The 10,697-nt window shown below is 36.1% G+C and overlaps 1 protein-coding gene across 4 annotated transcripts; it reads right to left on the reverse strand.

The window, feature by feature from the left end:
- Positions 1-7,586: 7,586 nt before the first annotated feature.
- On the reverse strand, positions 7,587-10,416 carry LOC137946536 (protein AGENET DOMAIN (AGD)-CONTAINING P1-like). Of its 4 annotated transcripts, none has more exons than XM_068792879.1 (4): positions 10,318-10,416; positions 8,835-9,259; positions 8,488-8,577; positions 7,587-8,408 (listed from the first exon to the last, which is right to left on the reverse strand). In XM_068792879.1, exons 2-4 carry the CDS (start codon positions 9,222-9,224, stop codon positions 8,391-8,393), a joined length of 498 nt encoding a protein of 165 aa, XP_068648980.1. In that variant the 5' UTR covers positions 9,225-9,259; positions 10,318-10,416; the 3' UTR covers positions 7,587-8,390. The 4 variants fall into 4 exon arrangements, with proteins under 4 accessions (XP_068648980.1, XP_068648979.1, XP_068648978.1 ...); XM_068792878.1 differs by having other exon boundaries at positions 7,587-8,072; positions 8,323-8,577; XM_068792877.1 differs by having other exon boundaries at positions 7,587-8,574.
- Positions 10,417-10,697: the final 281 nt, after the last annotated feature.

A 10,697-nucleotide genomic window follows, 5' to 3' on the forward strand; every position in this document is an offset into this window, starting at 1 on the left:
GTACAATTCAATTTGAACTCTCAACTTACACTAAATTATACATGTACTCTCTCATCAAAAGCTAAATTATACATGGTTTAACAAAAATGAGTTATAGTTTTAAATAGCACATACAAACCTATTCCCCCTTTCTTTCTTCCCTCTAGTTTTGTACCTTCCAGGACCTAACATACATACACTAACCACAAAAACTATAATTTCAAACCCTTTATGAAAACAAATTTGCTTCATTGCTTACATTAATAAGGGATCATGTCCGATCGAACCTGGTTTAAGTAGCTTGTTTGGGATCATGTCCAAATGCTAGTGTGTTTCGACTCCAAATTCAATATCAAAATCGTGCAGGAATAGGACATAAAACATATATAAGTGTCTTTCTTTCAGTTATCAAACACTAGTCTACCTTATTTTAGACTACACATAATGATTTTTTGAATAAAAAATGTTAAAAATTAGACGCCCTAATTTTAAACTAACGAAAGCAATAATAATAATCGCAGAAGAAAGAAAAATCAAGCACGAAAACACATAAGATTTATACTAATTCACCTCAAGGTGAGACTACGTCTTATCTTTCGCCGCTACAATAATTCACTATAAAGATGAAAAAATTTACAAGAGAATTCATACACACTTATAGGTATTTTTCTCTATCCTCTCACAGCCACAACTGATGATGCTCATTCGAACAATTAAACACTAATAGCGGCGCCCCAAAATATAAAGAGAAAAATAGGACAACTAAAATTCTCAAACTACCCTTAATAAAACAAAAATGTCTCAAGTAATGGGTGGACACTTTTGTTAGACTCCTTGGATCCACCTAAGAGATCCAAGTGCACAAATTGAACCTGAAAGTTAAGAAATCATGGCAGGATAATCAGTGGGTTGTGATTGGAAAGGTAATTTCAACTCTTGCTGCAGTATCTATGCTAGCTCCATACCTTTTATAACGATATAGAGATTAGCTGGAGGAGTGGAATCTATTCTATACTAGTGGCTCATTACGAATGAAACATTCTTTCACTTTGACTTGCTCATTGCACTCTTCCTCTTTTACACACTACTGGATGATAACAAAATGTTCCTTTTTAGGTTTGAAGTGTTTTCAAATTTGACGCTTCTTGACTCAATTTTTTTTTCTTTTTTGGTGCAGAAGTCAAACTACCTGGCTCAATTTTTTTTTTTTTTTTTGGTGCAGAAGTCAAACTACCGGCTATCTGGCATGAACATGAAGGCTACCATTACACAACATGTGCTAGAACAGGATGCTGGCTTCCAGGCAGATAAGGTGCGGAATATGGCTCTCTCTGTAAGAAGTTTGAAGAGAAGTCGGGAAGTTTTCTCCTCTCATTTGGGTGAAAATGCAGGACCTGATCAGAAACTAAGAGCAATCAAAAAGGATGGTAGGCTCCAGCAATCTGTGACAGGATGCCAGTCCCATCTGCTGGAAAAGGTAGATGCTGTTGCTTCCCCACAAATTGTGTTGGGTGAAAAATACATGCATGCTTCCTTTACAACAGAACCACTCATTTTTCTGAAATAGACACAGAGGAGAGCAGAAATTTTAATGCTGAAGTTGGATGTTTTTTTCCAAGAAGCTTAGAACCTATTGATGATGCTGAGGCTAGTACATGTTCAATTGCTAGTTGCAGTAGCAGCACCCGTGATAATCCATACAAACGATCTTGTCTTTATATCACAGGTCCTAATCAAGCTTCGAGTAGTGGTGGGTGGGTAGATCGGAGAGAGTCCTCCCCTTCGGAAAATGATGACTTGGCAGCTGAAATTCATAAATTAGAGTTGCATGCTTATCGGTCCACCATGGAGGCATTATATGCTTCTGGTCCCTTAAGTTGCGAACAGGAAGAAATGATGACAAATCTTCGCCTTTCACTCAACATTTCAAACGATGAACACTTGTTGGAGTTAAGGCACTTAGTTTCTGCAGAGTGCTAAAATCATTTCCCTTTAATTAATTCAAAAGCAACTCCCAGTGTTATAAAGGATTTTTTTTTCTTCATGTTTTAGGTCTTTCCTGAAGTGTACATGTTCTCACAATTGGAAGGAGTGGATGAAATTTTTAAGATTTGTAGCATCTCTTTTTGGGTATTCAATCTGTAAGAGGTTTAGAAAGTGACTGTATGAGATATTTGTATCATAAACTCTTCAAAAGAAAGGCAATGGAAAGTTTTTGGCCATGATTATAGTTGGATCTCTCTACTGTTAATTTGTTTCCCCTCTATCCTTTTTTTGTGGAATTGTAATGTTTTATTCATTGTGAACACTTTGCTATATATTTGTAGGTTTAATTATGCCGCTTTAATGTATGATGTAACACATTTCTTTCATGGTTGATGAAAGTTTTTATCATGGAAAATATATATGGTGCTGCTTCCTTAGAAAATTGTACGTGTAATTTTATCACTTCAGAAATGTTCTTCAATGTGGTGGTTGAATACTAGTATCTTGGTTCTACCTCTTTTGTAAGCTTCCTTTCTTTGTAGGTCAGACTTCATCATGTACAAAAGATTATGGGTCTGTATTAGAATCAATGGGAAGCATTGAGATGTTAGAGCTGGTTAATTATGAGGAGTTAAAAGTGGTGTGTGTCGTCGAGATGCATTTCTTCAGTTCTTTGTCTTGTCAGTTTCTTGATAGAGACAAAATTACTTTAGACACTTCTACAATCTTACACGAGTTATTGTCAAACACCTCAACAATATCACCAAGGATCGAATTCTCTGCACCCCCTGAAGGACGAGGCAAAGGTCTAATGGCCTTCTGAGAAAATCTTTCTACAGTCGCAACATCAACAAAATTTTGGTACCTAATATGGTAATTGTGACCATTTCCAGATATAATTCAGCACAACACCAGGAACCTGAAGGCACCTTCTTCTCACGCTGAAGTTGGATTCTTGTACATCTTTCTTCCAAAGGCCTAAAGATGATACTTGGGGTTTGTCACCTTCTTCTCACGAAAGTCAGTGTGGCAAATACTTGCATGCTGACTCCTTGCAAATAAACTCATTTTTTCCTTCCTATTTCAGGCTTGCCACAAGCCTGTAAAGCCTGCTGCATTCAATGCAGGAAAACTTGATCCTTGTCAAAGATCTGCTCTCCAATACTTGATACATAAAAGCATGAAGGTTTATCTTTTCTATATTTTTATGTTACATTATTTACTTATTCATCTTCTTTTTCGGTAGATAACATGTATTTGAGTGGCTCCATCACATAGAACTATGGGATATGTAAGTATATTGATGATACTAAGAGGTCTTCCTCTGAATGATTTAGAGCTAACTAGATTATGAAATGCGTGGTTTTAAAACCCATGTGGAATCAGTAAACAAAGAATTTTTTAGGATATGACATTTGTGATAAACATGTGCTCTCATATTGGTCTAACAATATACATGGTAATCATTTCTCAAAAAAATCCTTTTATGTATTTTAAAAATCATTTAAAAAAATGGTAGAATAATAATCAGTCTAGCTGCAGCAGGCAAGTGCAGTCAGATACTCACTCTGGGTATTATGCATTTAATACATTATCTATCTGGGTATTATGCATTTAATACATTATCTAGTTTGTAGCTTCTGCTAGACTGTTAGTTTTGTTCGTTTTTGAAGTTTTGAAGTTACTAAAGCATGGACTGAATTTCACATGATTGGTGGTGTAGTGATCAGGTTTTACTGAAGTATCATGCTTTAACCTACTTCTGGAATTGAAATTCTTGAGATTATGTCCAGCAGATAGGACTCGTGTCCTGTCACAAGTTGGTGGAGCCTACCCATTTTTTTTACGGTTCTTACTTTCTGATTGGGTCCTGCATTTTCTCCAAAATGAGAGGAGGAAATTTCCAAACCTCTCTTGACACTTCTTCCAGAGGGAGCCATATTTTGCACCTTCTCCTCCTTGAAGTCAGCCAGCAACCTCCACTTGTAAATGTTGTTTCCTCCACGTTCATATCAGGTAGCTAGCAGTTTTGAATTCTGATCATGCCTTGCTGTAGATGATTTACTTAAATTGTCATCACTAAAATTTATGCCAAAAAAAAAAAAAAAGTACTGTTGTGTTCATTTGTTTTGAGAAGGACTCAGGAACTGGTGCTTGGATGATGCATGAGCCTCAATAGAGTTTCAATTAATTACGAGGACATGAACGTAAGGGGTTAGAAATTCTTTGAGTGGATGTTCTATTCTAAACACAAATCATCATAGTAACTAATGTAGGAGTTAAAACATTAAAGAAAATAGTTGTTAGGTTTCACAAGGGAGAGAAGTAGTTTTTCACTTTTTTCTTTTTCTAGTCAGGATATATAAGTTCTTGACAGTGATATTAGTGCTAAGTTTTCTTGGATTTCTTTCCATCAATATTCCATTTTATATTATAAATTACACTTGTCAAAAGAACCCTTTCAACCTATTTTCTAAAGCAAGAAACAACTTCTCATGGGAGAAATGAGCATTAGAAGAACCAAAGGTTGTAAAAGAAGCAAAATGTGTAACACCTCTAGTCCACTCCACCACCAACATGAGTCAAACTTATTCCTTCACCCAACTGTAGTCAAGTTTCCTCAAACCCTCTCTCAAGTTATCTCTCGACCTTTCTTCAGGCTTGCAAAAATTCTTTCCACTCATCCGGACCAGCTCAACATTCCAAGATTTCAAATTTTTTATAATAGAACTCAGCCAAGTGGTCAAAGACGAGACATCTCTGATTTTGTCATGTTCTTAGCTTATGAGGATGAAACTTCTAGATTTGTCATGCATAAATAAATAAATAACAACTAGATTACACAAACATTAAAAAAATGTAGAGATAAGGATGGTATTTGGATCTTCTCGGAGGATGAGATTCAAGTTTTAGTTGTTAGTCATTTCCAAAAAGTATTAGGGCCTGTTTGAAGATTAAATAAATGCTAAGTTGCCAGATACATTTCCAACTTTAATCTCAAATGGCAAAATCATTTACTTCTTAAAGGGTTTAAGAGTTTAAAGTTTAGGGCCAACACTCTCACGTGAAATGAAGATACTATACAATTGAGAACATTGAATGAACAATGAATGGCCAACACTCTTGCTTTAGGTAAAAGTGGGTAAAATCCTTCTTGAAAAATCACATGGCTAACATGAAGTTTTCATTTCTTTTTTCTTTACATTATCAATCAGTACAATTGATTTGGCTGGTTTGAACTGTTGAGCTGTTTAAAGCCACCGATTTCAAAACAAGGGTTCAAACATGACAAGCCAACTAATTCAAGTCAGTGAGATGATATCAGCCTTCTCCAGTCTCAAAACTGTGTAGCACACCCACAAAAAAACAAGCTGAACAGAAAAATGAATGTTCAAATGAGAAAAAAACAACAGAACAATTGTCATTGCAATTTGCTGCAACAATTTTGAGCCTCCCACTAGTGGAGACAGATGAAAAAAGGAAAAATGGTAAACTCATTACCACTAACAGACTTAAGTTGATGGTTGAGGACAGCAATTAAATAAAGGTCAAGAAATAATTAATTGAACATCTATTGAGGCTCATGCATCATCCAAGCACCAGTTCCTGAGTCTTTCTCAAAAAAATTAACACAACAGTACTTTTTTTTTTTTGGGCATAAATTTTAGTGATTGGACTTTATTCATGAAATTCTAGTGATGAAAATCCTAGTAAATCATCTACAGCAAGGTATGATCAGAAATCAAAAGTACTAGCTACCTGACACAAACGTGAAAGAAACAACATTTACAAGTGGAGGTTGCTAACTTCAAGGAGGAGAAGGTGCAAAATATGGCTCCCTCTGGTAGAAGTGTCAAGAGAGATTTGGAAATTTCCTCCTCTCATTTTGGAGAACATGCAGGACCCAATCAGAAATTAAGAACCGTCAGAAAAATGGGTAGGCTCCACCAACTTGTGACAAGACACAAATCCCATCTGCTGGACATAATCTCAAGAATCTAAATCCCAGAAGTAGGTTAAAGCATGATACTTCAGTAAAACCTGATCACTACACCACCAATCATGTGAAATTCAGTCCATGCTTCGGTAACTTCAAAACTTCAAAAACGAAAAAAGTTAACAGTCTAGCAGAAGCTACAAACTAGATAATGTATTAAATGCATAATACACAGATAGAGTATCTGACTGCACTTGCCTGCTGCAGCTAGAGTGATTATCCTATCATTTTTTTAAATGATTTTTAAAATACAAAAAAGGATGTTTTTTGAGAAATGATTACCATGTATATTGTTAGAGCAATATGAGAGCACATGTTTATCACAAATGTCATATCCTAAAAAAATCTTTGTTTACTGATTACACATGGGTCTTAAAACCACGCATTTCATAATCTAGTTAGCTCCAATCATTCAGAGGAAGACCTCCTGATTAGTAGTATCAATATACTTACATATCCCATAGTTCTATGTGATGAAGCCACTCAAATACATGTTATCTACCGAAAAAGAAGATGAATAAGTAAATAATGTCATAAAAATATAGAAAAGATAAAACAAACTTAAATTATAAACCTTCATGCTTTTATGTGTCAAGTATTGGAGAGCAGATCTTTCACAAAGATCAAGTTTTCCTGCATTGAATGCAGCAGGCTTTACAGGCTTGCGGCTAGCCTGAAACAGGAAGGAAAAAATGAGTTTATTTGCAAGGAGTTTTGCAAGGAGCCAGCATGCAAGTATTTGCCACACTGGCTTTCGTGAGAAGAAGGTGACAAACCCCAAGTATCATCTTTAGGCCTTTGGAAGAAAGATGTACAAGACTCCAACTTCAGCGCTGGAAAATGCAGGGAAGCAAGAGGTCGGGATGCAAGTATTTGCTATACTGACTTTCGTGAGAAGAAGGTGACTGAGGTGCCTTCAGGATCCTTGTGTTGTGCTGAAATTATATCTGGAAATGGTCACAATTACCATATTAGGTACCAAAATTTTCCTGATGTTGTGATTGTAGAAAGATTTTCTCAGAAGGCCATTAGACCTTTGCCTCCTCCTTCAGGTGGTGCAGAGAATTGGGCCCCTGGTGATATTGTTGAGGTGTTTGACAATAACTCGTGGAAGATTTCAGAAGTGTCTAAGGTAATTCTGTCTCTATCAAGAAACCGACTGACAAGACAAAGAACATGATTAATGGTGCATTGGCTCAATAAATGCATCTTGACGACACACAGCACTTTTAACTCCTCATAATTAACCAACTCTTACATCTCAATGCTTCCCATTGGCATAATCTTTTGTACATGATGAAGTCTGATCTACAAAGAAAGGAAGCTTACAAAAGAGGCTGAACCAAGATACTAGTATTCAACCACCACATTGAAGAACATTTCTGAAGCGATAAAATTACACGTACAATTTTCTAAGGAAGCAGCACCATATATATTTTCCATGATAAAAACTTTCATCAACCATGAAAGAAATGTGTTACATCAGACATTAAAGCAGCATAATTAAACCTACAAATATATAGCAAAGTGTTCACAATGAATAAAACATTACGATTCCACATAAAAAGGATAGAGGGGAAACAAATTAACATTAGAGAGATCCAACTATAATCATGGCCAAAAACTTTCCATTGCCTTTCTTTTGAAGAGTTTATGATACAAATATCTCATACAGTCACTTTCTAAACCTCTTACAGATTGAATACCCAAAAAGAGATGCTACAAATCTTAAAAATTTCATCCACTCCTTCCAATTGTGAGAACATGTACACTTCAGGAAAGACCTAAAACATGAAGAAAAAAAAATCCTTTATAACACTGGGAGTTGCTTTTGAATTAATTAAAGGGAAATGATTTTAACACTCTGCAGAAACTAAGTGCCTTAACTCCAACAAGTGTTCATCGTTTGAAATGTTGAGTGAAAGGCGAAGATTTGTCATCATTTCTTCCTGTTCCCAACTTAAGGGACCAGAAGCATATAATGCCTCCATGGTGGACCGATAAGCATGCAACTCTAATTTATGAATTTCAGCTGCCAATTCATCATTTTCCGAAGGGGAGGACTCTCTCTGATCTACCCACCCACCACTACCAGAAGCTTGATTAGGACCTGTGATATAAAGACAAGATAGTTTGTATGGATTATCACGGGTGCTGCTACTACAACTAGCAATTGAACATGTACTAGCCTCAGCATCATCAATAGGTTCTAAGCTTCTTGGAAAAAAACATCCAACTTCAGCATTAAAATTTCTGCTCTCCTCTGTGTCTATTTCAGAAAAATGAGTGGTTCTGTTGTTAAAGGAAGCATGCATGTATTTTTCACCCAACACAATTTGTGGGGAAGCAACAGCATCTACCTTTTCCAGCAGATGGGACTGGCATCCTGTCACAGATTGCTGGAGCCTACCATCCTTTTTGATTGCTCTTAGTTTCTGATCAGGTCCTGCATTTTCACCCAAATGAGAGGAGAAAACTTCCCGACTTCTCTTCACACTTCTTACAGAGAGAGCCATATTCCGCACCTTATCCGCCTGGAAGCCAGCATCCTGTTCTAGCACATGTTGTGTAATGGTAGCCTTCATGTTCATGCCAGATAGCCGGCAGTTTGACTTCTGCACCAAAAAAGAAAAAAAAATTGAGTCAAGAAGCGTCAAATTTGAAAACACTTCAAACCTAAAAAGGAACATTTTGTTATCATCCAGTAGTGTGTAAGAGAGGAAGATGAGTGCAATGAGCAAGTCAAAGTGAAAGAATGATTCATTTGTAATGAGCCACTAGCATAGAATAGATTCCACTCCTCCAGCTAATCTCTATATCGTGATAAAAGGTACGAAACTAGCATAGATACTGCAGCAAGAGTTGAAATTACCTTTCCAATCACAACCCACTGATTATCCTGCCATGACTGCCTAACCCGCAGGTTCAATTTGTGCACCCGGAACTGTTGGGCAGATCCAAGGAGTCTAACAAAGTAGTGTCCACCCATTACTTTAGACACTTCTGCAATCTTCCATGAATTATTGTCAAACACCTCGACAATATCACTAGGGACCCAATTCTCTGCACCACCTGAAGGAGGAGGCAAAGGTCTAATGGCATTCCGAGAAAGTCTTTCTACGGTTACAACATCAGGAAAATTTTGGTACCTAATATTGTAATTGTGACCATTTCGAGATATTATTTCAGCGCAATACCAACAGCCTGAAGGCACCTCAGTCCTCTTCAACACTTCAACTTTACTTCCCTTCCTAAATCTCATGGTAGCTGAACAAAAAAAACTTCAATCTTTGAAACCTGTTAAACAAGACATACAAAAATTGGAACCGGCTCTGAGATAAAATAAATAATAAGGAACAACCACAATGAATATGAACAACAAGTTGAAAGTTGTTTTGGCTAAAACAATCAGAAGATGCAAATTTAAAAATTTGAATCAAGCGTTGAGCAAAAATGTTAATAAGGAGGTCTGGACCTCCAGTGTCTAAATAGCCATGATAGTTACAAGATTACCATTACTCCTATATACAGATATAAATACATACATATACATATGTATTTATATATATCATGATGTTCATATACCACTCAAATATGAGAAAACTGAAGGAAAAAACTCAAACAGATATCAAACATGAACGTAGAGAAAAAGGAAATAAATATAGAACACGAAGAAATAAAATCAAATAAATTAGATTCTAATCGGATGGGTAGATTAAAAATAAATGGGAATTCAAGAAAAAAGAAATAGACAAGCATAGTTTATGTTGACTGATGTCCTCTTTTTTCCCATATACATAGAGAGCGAGAGAATAATTTTAGGAAATTACGAACAAAGTTTCGAAAAAAATCTCTCCGTAAAATAACCAACGCACTAACTAAATTAATTTAAGTTATAGTAAAACTAAAAAAATCATAAAAAGGAACGCAAGAACTAATAAAATAATGGGAAAAAAGGAAAAAAGAAACCAACTCAAACCGTAGAGCTTTTTGTAGCGTATAAAAGTGGATGACCTCACTAACAAGAAATAGAAAATTAGATTGTAAATTCACTATAAACCAGAGAAAGTTCAGAGACAGAAACCTAAGAAGGAAAAGGAAAAAGAAAAAAGCTAGAAAAAATTGAACGCCCAGCGATAACCATTAAAGAATACAATTAGCACTACAAAAGAAACGAAATCTTTCCCTAACGTATCATAAATCAGAAGATATTAGGAATAGGAAAAAAACACAAAATCATCTATCATCCCATCGGAAAAAACAATACACTGAAACCATAAGAGACAGGATCAGAACAATCGGACACTAAATAACAATTAAACGAAAACAAGAATTCAAAGAAAAAATTAACTAACCTTTGGGAAAAGAATTCCGCCTTTCACCCCTCTGAGTTCCGATTACAGGGAGAAGAACCGTAACAACAAGGCTTATGTTTCAGGAAGGGGGACTAGAGAGGCTATGAAGAGGTCAGGCGTTATTAGCTTGGTGGGTGGGTTTGAGTCTCATAGCGTCGTTGGGAGTCTCTTTAATTAAATAAAGCGTTAAAATGCGCCGGGTAGGTATTTCGCACCGGGAGGGTGCAGGTCACAGACTCACAGCGACACGGGAGGCAATCGTAACCGTTTCTTGTTGTCCAAGTTTAATCGGAGATTATTATATTAGAAAATAAAAATACGCCATGGGGTACATGCACCATGTCTTCCTTTTTTATTTTCTTATAACACATAAATGTAAC

Source organism: Aristolochia californica, unplaced genomic scaffold (assembly GCF_029961685.1).
Source record: "Aristolochia californica isolate CCGP_79_NKW_82.1479 unplaced genomic scaffold, dmAriCali1.0.hap1 SCAF_12, whole genome shotgun sequence".
In the NCBI taxonomy this organism is placed as follows: Eukaryota; Viridiplantae; Streptophyta; class Magnoliopsida; order Piperales; family Aristolochiaceae; genus Aristolochia; species Aristolochia californica.

Coding starts and splice junctions, on each gene's coding strand:
- LOC137946536 (XM_068792876.1), bottom strand. CDS start 9,224: ATGAGATTTAGGAAGGGAAGTAAAGTTGAAGTGTTGAAGAGGACTGAG. Junction 8,578..8,834: donor AGTGGGTTGTGATTGGAAAG/GTAATTTCAACT, acceptor TTTTTGGTGCAG/AAGTCAAACTGCCGGCTATC.